The sequence below is a fragment of the Choloepus didactylus genome, chromosome 10 (assembly GCF_015220235.1).
Source record: "Choloepus didactylus isolate mChoDid1 chromosome 10, mChoDid1.pri, whole genome shotgun sequence".
NCBI classification, from domain to species: Eukaryota; Metazoa; Chordata; class Mammalia; order Pilosa; family Megalonychidae; genus Choloepus; species Choloepus didactylus.
Genome location: NC_051316.1, coordinates 82565056 through 82583836, shown reverse-complemented (window position 1 = coordinate 82583836; position 18781 = coordinate 82565056). Strand labels below are relative to the sequence as shown.

General features: G+C 40.1%; 1 protein-coding gene across 5 annotated transcripts in view; it reads right to left on the bottom strand.

Moving 5' to 3' along the window:
• The window catches only part of NFX1 (nuclear transcription factor, X-box binding 1), a 102415-nt gene that overhangs the window by 14702 nt on the left and 68932 nt on the right, over nt 1-18781 (bottom strand). For all 5 annotated transcript variants that reach the window (XM_037796845.1, XM_037796846.1, XM_037796848.1 and 2 more), the window contains 5 exons: nt 16325-16404; nt 13042-13272; nt 12086-12159; nt 11140-11241; nt 10438-10479 (listed from right to left, as the gene is read on the bottom strand). In XM_037796845.1, the coding sequence (XP_037652773.1) occupies nt 10438-10479; nt 11140-11241; nt 12086-12159; nt 13042-13272; nt 16325-16404 (529 nt within the window). The remainder of the gene's footprint in view (nt 1-10437; nt 10480-11139; nt 11242-12085; nt 12160-13041; nt 13273-16324; nt 16405-18781) is intronic.

Sequence of the window (18781 nt, the reverse complement as noted above, 5' to 3'; positions counted from 1 at the left end):
TTGCTCTCTACTGCTAGTTCCCCTACATTCTACATTATAAACCATTTGTTTTACATTTTTCAAAGTTCACATTAGTGGTAGCATATAATATTTCTCTTTTTGTGCCTGGCTTATTTCGCTCAGCATTATGTCTTCAAGGTTCATCCATGTTGTCATATGTTTCACGAGATCGTTCCTTCTTACTGCCGCGTAGTATTCCATCGTGCGTATATACCATATTTTATTTATCCACTCATCTGTTGAAGGACATTTGGGTTGTTTCCATCTCTTGGCAATTGTGAATAATGCTGCTATGAACATTGGCGTGCAGATATCTGTTCGTGTCACTGCTTTCCGACCTTCCGGGTATATACCGAGAAGTGCAATCGCTGGATCAAATGGTAACTCTATATCTAGTTTTCTAAGGAACTGCCAGACTGACTTCCAGAGTGGCTGAACCATTATACAGTCCCACCAACAATGAATAAGAGTTCCAATTTCTTCACATCCCCTCCAGCATTTGTAGTTTCCTGTTTGTTTAATGGCAGCCACTCTAATCGGTGTTAGATGGTATCTCATTGTGGTCTTAATTTGCATCTCTCTAATAGCTAGTGAAGCTGAACATTTTTTCATGTGTTTCTTGGCCATTTGTATTTGCTCTTCAGAGAACTGTCTTTTCATATCTTTTGCCCATTTTATAATTGGGCTGTCTGTACTACTGTCATTGAGTTGTAGGATTTCTTTATATATGCAAGATATCAGTCTTTTGTCAGATACATGGTTTCCAAAAATTTTTTCCCATTGAGTTGGCTGCCTCTTTACCTTTTTGAGAAATTCCTTTGAGGTGCAGAAACTTCTAAGCTTGAGAAGATCCCATTTATCTATTTTTTCTTTTGATGCTTGTGCTTTGGGTGTAAAGTCAAGGAAGTGGCCGCCTAATACAAGGTCTTGAAGATGTTTTCCTACATTATCTTCTAGGAGTTTTATGGTACTTTCTTTTATATTGAGATTTTTGGTCCATTTTGAGTTAATTTTTGTGTAGGGGGTGAGGTAGGGGTCCACTTTCATTCTTTTGGATATGGATATCCAACTCTCCCAGCCCCATTTGTTGAAAAGACCATTATGACTCAGTTCAGTGACTTCGGGGGCCTTATCAAAGATCAGTCGGCCATAGATCTGAGGGTCTATCTCTGAATTCTCAATTCGATTCCATTGATCTATATGTCTATCTTTGTGCCAGTACCATGCTGTATTGACAACTGTGGCTTTATAATAAGCTTCAAAGTCAGGGAGTGTAAGTCCTCCCACTTCGTTTTTCTTTTTTAGAGTGTCTTTAGCAATTCGAGGCATCTTCCCTTTCCAAATAAATTTGATAACTAGCTTTTCCAAGTCTGCAAAGTAGGTTGTTGGAATTTTGACTGGGATTGCATTGAATCTGTAGATGAGTTTGGGTAGAATTGGCATCTTAATGACATTTAGCCTTCCTATCCATGAACATGGAATATTTTTCCATCTTTTAAGGTCCCCTTCTATTTCTTTTAGTAGAGTTATGTAGTTTCCTTTGTATAAGTCTTTTATATCTTTGGTTAACTTTATTCCTAGGTACTTGATTTTTCTAGTTGCTATTGAAAATGGTATCTTTTTCTTGAGTGTCTCTTCAGTTTGTTCATTTCTAGCATATAGAAACATTACTGACTTATGTGCATTAATCTTGTATCCCGCTACTTTGCTAAATTTGTTTATTAGCTCTAGTAGCTGTGTCATCGATTTCTCAGGGTTTTCCAGATATAAGATTATATCATCTGCAAACAATGACAGTTTTACTTCTTCTTTTCCAATTTGGATGCCTTTTATTTCTTTGTCTTGCCGGATTGCCCTGGCTAGCACTTCCAGCACAATGTTGAATAACAGTGGTGACAGCGAGCATCCTTGTCTTGTTCCTGATCTTAGAGGGAAGGCTTTCAGTCTCTCACCATTGAGTACTATGCTGGCTGTGGGTTTTTCATATATGCTCTTTATCATGTTGAGGAAGTTTCCTTCAATTCCTACCTGTTGAAGTGTTTTTATCAAAAACGGATGTTGGATTTTGTCAAATGCTTTTTCAGCATCTATTGAGATGATCGTTTGATTTTTCCCTTTCGAATTGTTAATGTGTTGTAATACATTGATTGATTGTCTTATGTTGAACCATCCTTGCATGCCTGGAATGAACCCCACTTGGCCATGGTGTATGATTTTTTTAATGTGTCTTTGGATTCGATTTGCAAGTATTTTGTTGAGGATTTTTGCATCTATATTCATTAGGGAGATTGGCCAGTAGTTTTCCTTTTTTGTAGCATCTTTGCCTGGTTTTGGTATTAGATTGATGTTAGCTTCATAAAATGAGTTAGGTAGTGTTCCATTTTCTTCAATGTTTTGAAAGAGTTTGAGTAAGACTGGTGTCAGTTCTTTCTGGAAAGTTTGGTAGAATTCCCCTGTGAAGCCATCTGGCCCTGGGCATTTATTTGTGGGAAGATTTTTGATGACTGATTGGATCTCTTCGCTTGTGATGGGTTGACTGAGGTCTTCTATTTCTTCTCTGGTCAGTCTAGGTTGTTCATATGTTTCCAGGAACTTGTCCATTTCCTCTACATTATCCAGTTTGTTGCCATACAGTTGTTCATAGTATCCTCTTATAATTTTTTTAATTTCTTCAGGATCTGCAGTTATGTCACCTTTTTCATTCATTATTTTGTTTATATGGGTCTTCTCTCTTTTTGATTTTGTCAGTCTAGCTAGGGGCTTGTCAATGTTGTTGATCTTCTCAAAGAACCAACTTTTGGTGACATTTATCCTCTCTATTGTTTTTTTGTTCTCTATGTCATTTATTTCTGCTTTAATCCTTGTTATTTCTTTTCTTCTACTTGGTTAGGATTGGTTTGCTGTTTGTTTTCTAGCTTCTTCAGTTGATCCATTAGTTCTTTGATTTTGGCTCTTTCTTCCTTTTTAATATATGCGTTTAGTGCTATAAATTTCCCCCTTAGCACTGCTTTTGCTGCATCCCATAGGTTTTGGTATGTTGTGTTCTCATTTTCATTTGTCTCTATATATTTAGCAATTTCTCTTGCTATTTCTTCTTTAACCCACTGAATGTTTAGGAGTGTGTTGTTTAACCTCCAGGTATTTGTGAATTTTCTAAGTCTCTGATGGTTATTGACTTCTAATTGCATTCCATTGTGGTCAGAGAATGAGCTTTGAATAATGTCAATCTTTTTAAATTTATTGAGGCTTGATTTATGTCCCAGCATATGATCTATTCTGGAGAAAGTTCCGTGAGCACTAGAAAAGTATGTGTATCGTGGTGATTTGGGATGTAATGTTCTATATATGTGTGTTAAATCTAATTCATTTATCAGATTGTTTAGGTTTTCAATTTCCTTATTGGTCTTCTGTCTGGTTGATCTATCTATAGGAGAGAGTGATGTGTTGAAGTGTCCCACAATTATTGTGGAAACATCAATTGCTTCCTTTAGTTTTGCCAGTGTTTCTCTCATGTATTTTGTGGCACCTTGATTGGGTGCATAGACATTTATGATTGTTATTTCTTCTTGTTGAATTGCCCCCTTTATTAGTATGTAGTGGCCTTCTTTGTCTCTCAAAACATCCCTGCATTTAAAGTCTATTTTATCTGAGATTAATATTGGTACATCTGCTTTCTTTTGGCTGTAGCTTGCATGAAATATTTTTTTCCATCCTTTCACTTTCAATTTCTTTGTGTCCCTGTGTCTAAGATGAGTCTCTTGTATGCAACATATTGATGGTTCACTTTTTTTGATCCATTCTGCGAATCTATATCTTTTAATTGGGGAGTTTAATCCATTTACATTCAACGTTATAACCGTGAAGGCATTTCTTGAATCAGCCATCTTATCCTTTGGTTTATGTTTGTCGTATATATTTTTCCCCTCTCTCTATTAATATCCTTTATTGTACCCATACCGAATCTCTTTAGTACTGAACCTTTCTCCAAGTCTCTCTGTCCTGTCTTTGTTTCTCTGTCTGTAGGGCTCCCTTTAGTATCTCCAGTAGGGCAGGTCTCTTGTTAGCAAATTCTCTCAGCATTTGTTTGTCTGTGAAAAATTTAAGCTCTCCCTCAAAATTGAAGGAGAGCTTTGCTGGATAAAGTATTCTTGGTTGGAAATTTTTCTCACTCAGAATTTTAAATATATCATGCCACTGCCTTCTCGCCTCCATGGTGGCTGCTGAGTAGTCACTACTTAGTCTTATGCTGTTTCCTTTGTATGTGGTGAATTGCTTTTCTCCTGCTGCTTTCAGAACTTGCTCCTTCTCTTCCGTGTTTGACAGTGTGATCAGAATATGTCTCAGGGTGGGTTTATTTGGATTTATTCTATTTGGGGTTCGCTGAGCATTTATGATTTGTGTATTTATGTTGTTCAGAAGATTTGGGAAGTTTTCCCCAACAATTTCTTTGAATACTCTTCCTAGACCTTTACCCTTTTCTTCCCCTTCTGGAACACCAATGAGTCTTATATTCGGACGTTTTATATTATCTATCATATCCCTGAGGTCCGTTTTGATTTTTTCATTTTTTTTCCCCATTCTTTCTTTTATGCTTTCATTTTCCATTCTGTCATCTTCCAGGTCACTGATTCGTTGTTCAACTTCCTCTAGTCTTGTACTATGAGTGTCCAGAATCTTTTTAATTTGGTCAACAGTTTCTTTAATTTCCATAAGATCATCCATTTTTTTTATTTAGTCTTGCAATGTCTTCTTTATGCTCTTCTAGGGTCTTCTTGATATCCTTTGTATCCCGTACTATGGTCTCATTGTTCATCTTTAGTTCTTTGAGTAGTTGCTCTAGGTGCTGTGTCTCTTCCGATCTTTTGATTTGGGTGTTTGGGCTTGGGTTATCCATATTGTCTGGTTTTTTCATATGCTTTATAATTTTCTGTTGTTTTTGGCCTCTTGGCATTTGCTGAACTTGATAGGGTTCTTTTAGGATTTGCAGACCAACTGAAGTCCTTATCTCTAATTTATCAGATCTACAGCTTCGTGGAGTACAGTTTCTCTAACTAGCCAGCAGGTGGCGTCCACGAGCCACCTGTTCTCCACAAGCCAGTTCTCCCCTGCTTAGCCTTTTTGGTGAGTGGGGGAGTGAGTCTTGTGGGGTCCAATTGGTGTACCAAGCTTGCGTGTGTAGTTGGTGTTGCCCGCCCTGTATATGGGGCATGTTTCTGGGCAGTCAGGGAGGGGGGTGGCTCTAACAATCAAATCTCCCTGGTGATCCTGGAGTTTTAAAGCTGCTGCAATAGTCTAATCCTTCAGTTCAGTCCTGCCACAGTTTGTCTCTGCCACTGACCCACAAGTCCTTGGTATTGGAGTATGGCTCCTGAGACTTGCAAGTGGGTCCATCTTCAAGGCTGTGCACCCACTGGTCCTCTTTTGAGGGATGACTGTGCTATGTCACAGTTGTCCCCCCCGGGGCGGTTCTGGGCTGCTGGGCTGTGTAGGGAGGTTCCCAGTCTGCTGAAATGATGGCTGAATGGGGCTTTGTTAATTCACACTGCTCCACCTTCCCAACTCTGGGACAATCAGCTGAGGTTGCAGGGAAGGCTAATGTCCACGCCCAGTTTTGTGGTGTGTGCCTGTTATCTGAAGCACTTCAGTCACACTGGGTTGTCTGGGGCAGCTCTGGGCTATGGGGCTGGCGATGGGCAGGAGTGTTTCCTGTCCACCAGGATGATGGCTGTGAGCGGACATCCCCCTTTTCTTGGGAAGTTGTGGTGTTTAGTGAATTTTCTCAGCCACTGGATTATTGCCTTTTGTCTCAGAGCTCTCTTAGTTCTGCTCTTGTCTTGACCTGCCCACATTGCAAGTCTTTGAAGCTTTCTGTATTGGGCTTCTTAGAGTAATTGTTTTAGAAAAAGAAAAAAGGATTAAAAAAAAAAAAAAAGGGCCCTCCTCACAGATCCAATGGGTTATTGAAATGCTAAGAGACAAAGCAATTAGGGCCATTAAGGAAAGGTCCACAGGGCAGAGAGATCAGCTTTTCTTCGGGATTTGCATATGCGCCTCAGGGCCTGAGCTCTGCCCTTCCCCTTTCTATGTTCACCAGAACTCCAAAAATCCTCCGCTTTTATTTTGGAGTTTTTCGTGCTGTTTTTTTTCTATGCCTGTCTCCTCTCTGCTGGGCTGGCTGCTCTCAGATTCTCTGGTGTCTGGTCTCAGTCTGTCTATGGTTGGAGTTTGGATCAGTAGAATGAGTTTCCGATAAGAGCTGCCACTGCAGTTCTCCCTTCTCCTTCCCGGAGCTGACAGCCCCTCCTCCCACGGGACTGAGCCTGGCAGGGAGGGGTGCGGGACCCCTGGCCACAAAAACTTACAGATTTCGCTGATCTCAGCAGTTCCACATTTTCATGAGTGTTGTATGAAGTATGCCCAAAGTCAGATTGCTCTGTGGTGTCCAGTCCACGCAGTTCCTGGCTTTCTACCTACTTTCCTAGAGGAGTAACTAAAACATACAGCTCACCAGTCCGCCATCTTGCTCTGCCTCGGAATGGTGTTTTTTTTTTGTTTTGTTTTGTTTTTTGTTGTTGTTAGTTCTTAGCATTTCAGGAAAGCTCTGTCAAGACACTAGCTGGAGCTTAAGGAACAGACACCTCCGAGTCTAAGTTCCAGCGACAACACACTAAAATACTAAAATGTCCAAGTTTCAATAAAAGATTACAAAGCATACAAAGAAACAGGAAGTGATGGTCCAAGAGCAAAGGAGAAGATTAAAGCATTAGAAACCATCAATGAGGAAGACCAGACTTGAAACACACCATACAAAGAATGGTCCTAAATATGCACAAAGTGATAAAGGAAAATATGGACAAAGACTAAAGGAAATCAGGAAAAAGACAGAAGAACACAAAGAGAATATCAATAGAGAGGTGGAAATTATGAAAGGAAATCAAACATAGCTGAAGACTACAGTAACAGAAATTTAAAATTCCCTAGAGTGGTTTAACAGCATATTGGAGCTGGAAGAAGAATCAGAGATCCTGAAGATAAGACCACTGAAATCATTCAGTCTTTGATGCAGAAAGAGGAAAGAATAAAGAAAAGGGAATAGAGCCTGAGGAAGCTGTGGGACACCACTGAGCATCTAACATTTGCCTTGTGGGAGTCCCAGAAGAAGAAGAAAGAAAGGAGCAGAGAGAATATTCAAAGAAATAAATGGCTTGACAGCTTCCCAAATTTTATGAAAGACAGGAATATACACATCTAAGATGTTCAACAAATTCCAAACAGGAGAAACCTTGCACCATCTTATCATCAAACCATTAAATGCTAAAGAGAGAATTCTGAAAGCCACAAGAGAGAGGCAACATGTCACATACAAGGGAGCCTCCATAAGATTAAGTGCCAATTTCTCATCAGAAACCAGAGAGGCAAGAAGGCAGTGGGAACATATTTTTAAAGTGCTGGAAGCAACAAATTGCCAACCAAGAATTCCATATCTGGCAAAATGTCTTTCAAAAATGAGGGAGAAATTTAAGACATTCCCAGATAAAGGAGAGCTAAGGAGCTTGTCACACTAGACTGGCCTTTTAAGAAATACTCAAGGGAGTTCTGCAGGTTAAAAGGAAAGGATACTACACAATTGACTGAAGCCACGTGAAGAACTAAGGATCTCCAGCAAAGATGATGACATGAGTAAATATAAATACCAGTACTCTGGTATTTTTGATTTATAACTCCACTTTTTACTTCCTATAGGATCTAACAGATGAATGCACAAAATATAATGATAAATCAATGGTTTTAGATTCATAATGTATAAACATGTAATTTGTAACAAGAACTACATAAAGGTGGGAGGATGGAGGGGTACAGGAACAGAGTTTATGTATGTTATCGAACTTCTTAAGTCAGTATCAAAACAAACAAGATTGTTATAGATTCAGGATTTAAATTTAATCCCCATGGTAATCAAAAAGAAAATATGCAAACTCATAGAGGCAGAAAGAGTACAGGTTACCAAGGATGGGGGGCAGAGAGAATGGGAGATGATACAAAATAAGTATAGGGTTTCTGTTTGGGGTGAAGGGAAAGTTCTAGCAATGGATGGTCAGGAGGGTACAGCAATATTGTGAATGTGATTAATCCTACTGAATGGGATGCTTGGGAGTGGTTGGGCTGGGAAGATTTGATAACTACACTTAAGGTGATTACACTAAGTGAATTTCTTTGTTCGCAGGAAATGTACATGGAAGTATTATATGTTCAATAAGTATGAGATATGCAGACTACTCTCAAATGTGCAGAAGATAGGTAGGTAGGTAGGTAGGTAGATAGACAGATAAATACACAGATACATAGGTGACAGAATAATATGGCAAGGGTAGCAAATGTTAAAATTGGTGGATCTGGGTATCTGAGGGTATGGGGCACTGGAGTTCTTTTTATGGGGTTTGTATTATTTTTTGCAACAGTCCTGTAAGTCTGAAATTATTTCAAAATAAAACATTTAACAAAAAGGAATAGATTGAAAGATGTACAAAATCTATGCAGAGAAAACTATAAAATATCGAGAGAAATCAGACATAAATAAATGAAGGATATACCCTGCACATGGATTAGAAGACTCAATATTAGAAAGACGTCAGTCTTCCCTCAATTGATCCATAAATACCAAACTCAACCAAAATCCCAGAAGCCTTCTTGGGTATAAACTGATAAGCTAATTCTAAAATTTAAATGAAAATGAAAAAGGCCAAGAATAGCCAAGACAATCTTGAAGAAGAACCAAATTTGAGGAGATATACTACTAGATATTAAGACTTCCTATAAAACCACCATAATTAAGACAGTGTGATACTGGGTGCAATGGAGCAGAATGAGTCCAAAAGCAGATCCACACAAGTATGAATACTTGATTTATGACAAAGATGGCATTGCAGAGCACTGGAAAAGGGTAATCTTAACAGTAGTGGGTCAAATCAGCATTCATATAGAAAAAAATTGAACTGTGAATTCTCCCTATACCATACTCAAAAATCCAAAGCAACTGTAGATCTAAATGTGAAAGGTAAAATAATATAGCTTCTAGACAATAGGATTGGAGAATACCATCATGACCTCAGGACAGACAACTATTTCTTCAACAGGACATAAAAAGCACTATTCGTCTAAGGAAAGACTAATAGATAAACTGGACTACATTAAAATTAGAAACTTTTGTTTATCAAAAGACACCATTAAGAGAGTGCAAAGTGAATCCACAGAGTAGGAAAGACTATCCACAGTGTATTGAAAACCAACCAAGGACTCATATCCAGAATATATAAAGTCCTTAAATGATATGAAAACAACAGACAATTCACTTAAAAATTAAGCAAAATTCTGAAAAAGGCATTTCACAAAAGAGGATATCCAAACAGACAATAAATATTAGAAAAAGTGCTCAGTCTCATCACTCATCAGAGATATAACAAGAATGGCTAAAATTAAAAAGACTGACAATTCCAAGTGCTGTCAAAAATGTAGAGCAATGGGAACTATCAAATTGCTGGCAGCAGTGTAAATTGGTATAACCACTTCGGAAACTGTTTGGCAGAATCTACTAAAGCTGAACACATGCAGACTTTATTAATCAGAAATTCCTACAGAATTTCTGTTATGTCCAACAGAAATGAGTACATATATATAGCAAAGCAAGTGTAAGACTGTTCTTAACATTATTTTTAATAGCCAATACTGGTAACAACACACATATCCATCAACAGTAGAAGGGATAAATTACTATTATTATTTGTTGGATAAATTATGACAACAAAATACTACACAGAAATGAAAATGAATGAACTACTGCTACATGTAACAACAGAAAGAATGTCACAATGTAATGAAAGAAGTCAGGCACAAATAATACAAACTGTATGATTCCATCATTTACAAGTTCAAAAACAGACAAAACTAACTTGATGTATTAGAAGCCAGGAGAGAGGCTATATCCTTGTGGAAAAAGGTGACAGTACAAGAGAGGGTCCTGGCATACTTGTAACATTCTATTTCTTGATCTGGATGCTGGTTACACCATTGTATGCACTTTGTGATAATTCACAGATTTGTACACTTCTGATCTTCTATATGCTTGTTACACTTCAACAGAGAAGTTCAATGAAAAATTTTTAAACCTTTTATTTCAGTTAAAATCAGAAAGTTTGCCAGTCACCGAATAAGTACACTGCAGCATGTTTATACCACACCCCAAACCATACAAGCTCATGTTTCTGAAATACGTCGATGTCACTCAGTGATTTATCTTAAACACTTCAATTCTTACTGTTCACTTTTCTCTTGCTCTCTTAAGGCAGTAAAAGACTCAGAACAGGTGCTGAGTGAATGCTTGAAGGATTATTTTCACAGAGCTCAAGAACAAGTAGATAAAAAGCAGTTAAAACTACTTACTTTTTCCTTTCCAATGCTGAACACTCCTCATCACACTCAAGCCTTGATAAGCAAATGAAAAAAATTAAGTCAGGGCACAGGCTTCACAGCTCATATTCAGCAAGAAAATCTTAGAGAATCAAGCTGGAAACAGCAGACTTTTGCCAAAGCACTTAGGCCAGGAAGCAGCCTGTGAGGCCACCTACTCTTCAGGTTACACTCGTGCCCCTTGCCCTGGGAATTTCACCCATTCTTCCCTGGGCTTTAATCCATGGGTGGCTGGATAAGGTTATCTCTGAGGTGCCTCCCAAGGACACATGGGTAGGCCTCTGGGTAATGGTAGTCTGGGAGTCCTCAGATGGGCCTCAGAGTGCATACTGCCTATTCAGCTCCCCAAATGCTCCCCAGGTTCCCCTCTGACAGCCACATCTCCCCTAGATGCAGCCAGCACTCTGTTTTCTGTTCTCCTGCAGGTTGGGTTAGACACACTTAGTTCTGCTTCCTCAGCCAATGTCTGGAGTAAGGCTTGGAAAAGTCTCTTCTAGTCTTAGGGTATCCTGAGTAGGACTCATTGGGGGGCTGATTCCTTAACATTAAATGTCTGTTGAACACCTACAATATGTGAAAGGCTGTACTCAGAAACAGGGAAATGAGTGATCCTTGTCCTCTAGAAATTAAGGCTAATAGGAGAAAGAAAGTATGTGGAGGCCTTTAAAAACTTACCTGGCTTGATGAATTTCCTTCTTGGTAATGAAGTTGCTAATCTCCACGGAATCTCCAAGCTGCATGTCTGTTATTTTAGAGGCCATGGAAATAGCAGCTATTCTGAAAAAAGGGAAAAAAAAGGGAAAAAGAAAGGGGAAAAAAGGCATTGCAGTTTCACAAGAACTTCCCCATAGTAGGAATACAGAAGACCTCTTTCAAGGCAAATCCACCACATGACAATCTGTGAGGCCTCAGATGCTCATCTGTTAGGAGTTACCTATATTGTTATATGTTCTCAATCAGATTCTAAGCAGCTATGCAGGGAGGGATGGAGCAGCCCAAGTCCTCAGTACCTCCCCGAGTGGCTAAGCCAATGCCCAGCACCCGTAGGTGTTCAAACAGCTCATCCAATGCCTTCATCCTCCCAAAGTCCCACGTTCCTGGCACACCTGCATCTAGTCGGAGATACACACCATGAGCCGACCCCTAACACCTCCACGTATGTACTCAGAGGGGCATGTGACCACACAGGTACCAAGATTTCAGGAGGCTCCAGAGTCACTATAACTCACAGAATAGTCAGAAACCTCCACATCAGGGGAGGAGCACAGGACTTAGTCCTGGCTGTGCCACTGACAAATAGTGGGAGGTTAAAGCAATTCACTTAACTTCAGAACACCTTTCCTTCTTACCTCATGGGGTAGTAAGACCAAAAGTGGGGGCAGGGAGGGGGAGAGAGAGGAAGAAAGAGGAGGAGGAGAAATAAAAGGGTTCTTGTATGAATTAAACTTAGGGAAGGAAAGGTATATGAAGCAGCACTTTTTCTTTCAATCAGAAAAACTAGATTTTTAAACATTCATTTAAAAAAATTTCCCACCTTTAGAAAGTTGCATGGATCTTACAAGAAATGCCTGTATAAGTGTCACCTAGATCCACCAATCGTTAACAATTAAGTGGCACTAACCTTTGATAAGTACTGGATGCTTCAGAGCAAATCATCATCTCTTTTCTTCGTCCACATTCACACTGCAGCTCTATCTGAGTAAGATTAGCATGGAGTGACTTTTAACACATGGAAATCATGTGAATAAGCAGGTGTCTCAAATAAAACCATGGTAGAGAAGAAACAAACAGTGAGCACCCACCCTCCAGGAAGAAAGATGCTAAGTACACATGCAAACTGATATTGTGGTAGTTGAAAGGCTGGGAGGGAAGTGCCCAGCCCAAAGAGCACCTTTCTGGGAATAACTTCTGCCCTTAATCCCTACTGAAGGGGCAAGCCTAGAACAAGTTTTTACCACATGATCGCAGGATCAGCACCCCTCCCACACAGACCCTGTCCACACATGCCTGAACCAGAAGTGGACACTTAGCCCAGGACCAGCCAAGGCCTAGATGACTCCACCTTATCCCTCTGATTTCATGTCCTCAGGAAGACATTGCTTGACCCCTCGGACCAGGTTAAAATCCTCATTTACACGTTCTCATATCATCCTGAACTACTCTTCCATGACACTGCAGTCATAATTAATTATCCAGGTAATTATTTAGCTAATATCTGTCCCATGAAATTGTAAGGGTTCATGTGTTTCTTGTTTATAGCCCAGGCACCTAGCACAATGTCTCTCACAAAACAGACACATATATTTTTTGAATAAATGGAGCAGGAAATCAGAGTCTGTCTTAAGAAGCTGATCCATGTGAGACTGTGGTCAGGTGGCAGTAGAAACCGGCTGGACTAAAAGGTCATACCAAGCTGGGGCAGCCACACTGGCCAGATGGAAATCTGCACAATTTATACCACTTTTCTCTTGCTAGCTTAACTTGCAGTTCCCTGAAACAATGACTCATGCCCAGGGGCCACTCACTGTCAGCCCTAGAACCACAGGCAATGCCCCACCTGGTGCCATGAGTTCTCACCTTGGCTTTACAAGCAGTCACAGGACAGGGTGAACTGAGGTGGCAGGGAGCCATACATGGGTGGCCACAGTCAGCTCTGGGGGTGGTACAGGGCTGCTTGCAGGCCTCATCTCTAAGGCACTCTCCTTTGTGGCAGAGTCTCTGGCACTTGTGCATCCCACATGGTAGCACTGCACAGCAGGGTAATCCACAAGAGATATCAACCAGGTGACAGGGGATGTTGCTTCGTAACTGGGAAAGACAGAAGTAGCCAGATTCTCATTTCTGTGTGGGATCTGGAGTGAGTTTTACCTTCTTCTTTAAACATTTTGAAACATGAAAAATGTTTTACAAAGAGAATGTACTTTTTTATAATCAGAAAAAAGAAGAAAGCTCTTTTTATCTGGAGAAAAAAAAAGTAACCTACAAAGTTTAAAAATTTAAAAATGTAGTCTGAACAAAAACCATAAACCTGACCTTCATTTCATAATGCTTGTTATGGTCCAAGAAGGATTTGTGGCAGCAGCCAAGTGTGACTTGGGACATTAAACTTCCCCATGTGGGCAATATGCACACACAGGCAGATAAAAATGCTATGACCACTGAAAAGATCAGATGATCTTTTCCCTCCTTTCTATCCTGCTAAGGCACTGAGTCAACAGATATGCAGAGGAGGCACCCTGGGCCCAGGGTTCTGAGACTGCCAGCAGGACTGTTTTATGTAATTAAATACTCAGCTGTCCTCACATCTCCCAACTCAGGGTCTCCATAGCTTGTTGTTCAGGCAGCCCTGTCAACCATCCACAATGATTTGAAATAATAAGAGGCAACAGGTCATGGAACCCACCATTGAGATCTATCTCTTTTTTCTTGACAAATTGCCTCCAATTCTAGGGAATCCCCTTCTAGGCTTCCTCAGATGATTCCCCACTCCAGAAAAAAAGATGCCTGAATTTTACTCTTGTGGGACCAAAGGTTAGGCTTATATAGTTATTCACATTCTTTCACAGATCCTCAAAATGAGGAATAACTTCTACTCCAGTGATACATAACTTTTATCCTTGAAGAAGCCTCCAAAATCTAGGACATGCTTTTAATTGCTTCAGAATCATGAAACATTTACCTACTCTAGTACTGCAGTGCTGGGGGTCATGTTTGCATGTGCTCTGTCACTTGCCTATCTTCTCATTATCTTTTAGGATGTTACTTCCTCCAGAATGCCTTCCCTGTGTTAGCACCACCCCCTCCTGCGTCCCTCACAGTACTCTGTACTTCCCACATTACCATGATGATAATTGTTTGCAGGTCTGCCTCCCACCCTAGCATGAGGGCTCCACAAGGGCAGGGGCCATGTCTATCTGGTTCACTTCTGAATCACCAGAACCCAGCACAAAGTAGGTACTCAATAAATATTTCTTGAATGAAGTCTGAATAAGACATCAGCACAAAGATGACACATAGATGTCTCAGAATGGATAAACTCTCAGAGAAAGTTAGATTAATAAAGGAAGAACAAATACCAAGAACTATGACTTGAGAACCACCCACAGGAAATAAGTGAAGAAAAATATATGGATCAAGATAAGATGAGAACATTTAAACATGCCGTCATCAATATCAAGAGAGTTTTGAGAAATGTTGGCCAATATGCTACAAAGTGAAAAGAACACATTACAAAACAGTATAATCTTAATCAGAGGCAATTATGTATATATCACACATGCCTGGTAGTCTATATACACCAGAATGGCAAGAGCATTTCTTTCTGGGTAGCAGAATTGTATTTTCTCAATTGTCTACAATGAACATGCATTTAAAAAAATAAAAAAATTAAATATTTTAAATGGTCTATAGTTAATAGTGTCAAATAGGGCTCAGAGGTCAAGAGTGAGAACACTAAGTCTTTAGGGGTACTGGCAAAGGGGAGGGATGAGTGAGCCTGGAGGAAGGTGTTTTGGCCCAGCAGTCAGGATGGGGAGCTGCTGAGGGCAGAGGGAGGGAACAGTGGCAGCTGGTAGAGAGCAGATCCCCACTTTTGGATGCTCTCACTGTAACACCTTTCCCCAGGCTAGCATCCTTTCCCTATGCTGGTTAACCTAGAAGTTGTCTGTGAACAAGGCCCATGTTCTCACAGGCCCTAGATGAATTTCATTTGGTTGTAACCAGATTAAAAATGATGGCAGACACCTTGGCAGGTGAACTCACTGCCCTCCCCGCTATGTGGGACCTGACTCCCAGGGTTGTAAATCTCCCTGGCAATGCAGGATATGACTCCCGGGGATGAGACTGAACCCAGCATTGTGGAATTGAGAACACCTTCTTGACTAAAAGGGGGATGCGAGATGAAACGAAGTGAAGCTTCGGTGGCTGAGAGATTTCAAATGGAGTCGAGAGGTCACTCTGGTGGACATTCTTACGCACTATATAGATAACCCTCTTTAGGTTTTAATGTATTGGAATACCTAGAAGTAAATACCTGAAGAAACTATCAAACTCCAACCCAGTAGCCTTGACTTTTGAAGACGAGTGTATGACAATGTCACTTATAAGGTGTGACTGTGAAAACCTTGCGGATCACTCTCCCTTTGTCCAGTATACGGATGGACGAGTAGAGGATTAGGGACAAAAACTAAATGAAAAATAGGGTGGGATGGAGGGGATGATTTGGGTGTTCTTTTTTACTTTTATTTTTTATTCTTATTCTGATTCTTTCTGGTGTAAGGAAAATGATCCAGAAATGGACTGGGGTGATGAATGCATAGCTATGTGATGGTGCTGTGAACAGTTGATTGTACACCATGGATGACTGTATGGTCTATGAAAATATCTAAATAAAACTGAATTTAATTAAAAAAAATGATAGCAGAACAGGCTCAAAATGTTACCTACTGTATGTTTCTATTTATATGACATTCTGTAAAAGGCAAAACTATAGGGACAGACAGCGGATCTGTGACTGCCAGGGGCCAGAGGTGAGGGGAGAGAATGACTAGAAAGGGCCAAGAAGAAATGTCTGGGGGTGAGTGAATTGTTCCTCATCTTGATTGTGGTGGTGGTTACATAACTGTATGCATGCCTTTGCCAAAGTTCACAGATCTGTACCCTCAAAAAGGGTAAATTTTACTGTATGCAAATTATACCTTAAAAAAAAAATCCAAAAAAAAAAAAAAAAACTGGCAGTAGCATAAGACTCTACTTCTTGAAGTATATTTATTTTGAGAAACAATTGGACTAGCAACTCTTCAGTCATAAATCTCTCACTGGAACTAACAGTTACAGTGAACACTTGAGAGAGAAAACTTACCTCATGTCTGCCCATGCACCATTTCTGAGTTAGGAAAGTACAAGGAGGGCACTTCTCCTCACTGTGACAAGAATGATATACTGCAGAAAAAGAAGGGTAAATTTATGAATAATTTCTAAATAAAGCAACATAAACTTCTATACTTGTTATAAATGATATATGACATGGAGGAGCTTTTCAAATCAGGAGATAGGAGTACTTTTTAAAAATGGTCACAGAAATGTAAAAAACAGATGGCTTTATATAAAAGTGTTGAAGGATGAGTATGGGTGAGAGAAAGAAATCCAAATGAGGAGGGACAAACATGCAGAACAGAAACAGAGAGGGAGTCACCTTTTCTACCTCACCTCTTGCAGCACAGCCACATGGTCAGTCCATTCTACTAAGGCATTCTTTTGGCTCATCCTACACAGCAACTACTCACTTTTGCTCAGATATCTTTGTTATTTATTCCATCTAAAATGCTGTCACTTACTCCTTTCAATTTTATTACTGCATATAAGGGGCAGCTCATCAAAACTCATCTCCTTGGCTGATCATTTTCCACTCAGAGCTCTCTTGCACTCCCTGAAGTCTCAGTTCTTACACAGATGGCTTGCTGCCATGTTATCTGGCCCATCTTCATGTAATGGTGGTGTTCTAGTTTGCTAATGCCCCTGGCATGCAAAACACCAGAGACGGATTGGCTTTTATAAAAGGGGGTTTATTTGGTTACACAGTTACAGTCTTAAAGGCCATAAAGTGTCCAAGGTAAGGCATCAATAATCCAGTACCTTCACTGAAGGATGGCCAATGGTGTCTGGAAAACCTCTGTTAGCTGGGAAGGCACATGGCCGGTGTCTGCTCCAAGTTCTGGTTTCAAAATGGCTTTCTCCCAGTACGTTCTTCTCCTGGCCACAGCTCCTCTTCAAAATGTCACTCTCAGTTGCTCTTGGGGCATTTGTCCTCTCTTAGCTTCTCCAGAGCAAGAGTCTGCTTTCAACAGCCGTCTTCAAACTGTCTCTCATCTGCAGCTCCTGTGCTTTCTTCAACATGTAGCAAGCTTGGGTGTAGCAAGCTTGGGTGTAGCAAGCTCTTCAAAGCTCTTGGGTGTAGCAAGCTCTTCAAAACGTCCCTCACAGCTGCATGATTTCCTTCTGTTTGTCAGTTCATTTATATGGCTCCACTGATCAAGGCCCACCCTGAATGGGTGGGGCCATGCCTCCATGGAAATATCTCATCAGAATTATCACCTACAGTTGGGTGGGGCGCATTGGGGCCATATCTCCATGAAAATATCTCAGAGTTATCACCTACAGTGGGGTGGGGAGCATTGGGGGCCACACCTCCATGAAACTATCTCAGAGTTATCATCTACAGTTGGGAGGGGTACATTTCCATGCAAACAACCTAATCCAAACGTTCCAACTTAATCCTCACTAATATGTCTGCCCCACAAGATTGCATCAAAGAATATGGCTTTTTCTGGGGGACATAATACATTCAAACCAGCATAGGTGGTATATCATATTACTTAACTTTTTAATTCCTCTGAACTTCCTTCTGTCCCTGACACCAGATATAGCAAACAGTCAACAAAATTTAACTGAATGCTACACAAAAGCAGGCTAAAATGAAACAATTCACAAATGGTTGAAAAGTTCTTCCCCAGACATTAACCAGCAGGATTTGGACTTCATTTGTAACGTGTGCAAGTGAGTGTAAAGGAGGTACTGGCTTCATGATGCTGTGAACCCCACAGCGGGGGCCTGCAAACTAAGCTGGGAGGGTCACCCTAAGGGTCCCAGGAAAGAAAAAGACCAGATGAGCTTGCTGGGGCTTTATACTTCATGAGGAATTTGCTTAAGTCTGTTTTACCCTATTAACTTTAAAAATTAAGAGCTGGTCACCTATTGATAAGTCTGAATCATATGGCCAGACTTACTGGAGGTATTAAATCTGGTACCTTGATATAAAATGTCCAGCAACAAGAGACTGAATAAATTATGGCTCATCCATATAACAGGACACTCTGCTGCCATTAAATAACTATTATTTTAGAGAATATTCACTGACAAAGAGAGATAAAAAATACAATAGTAAGAGAAAAAAAACCTAGCTAAAATTAGTTCAAATATATAAATATTTGAAAAAAATACATGCTAGGGTGGGAACACGGCTAATTTCCTAGAAGGTGGGATAAGGGATGATTTAACTTTAATCTTTTGTCTTTATCTCTCTTTTCTTTTTTTTCATAACAAATATATTGTTTCTGAAATGACAACTAAAAATCAAGTTACTTTTAATTTTGTAAAAAGATGCTCAACTCTGAAACATGCACCAAAAACAGAGGCCACAAAGAAAGAAGAAAAGCACTTGAGAGACAAGAACAGCCAGGGCTGTGCCTGACCTTTTGGATCTATTTGAGACCCATCGCATAAAGCAATGAAGGGTAGAGAGAGGTGATTTCTGGGTGTG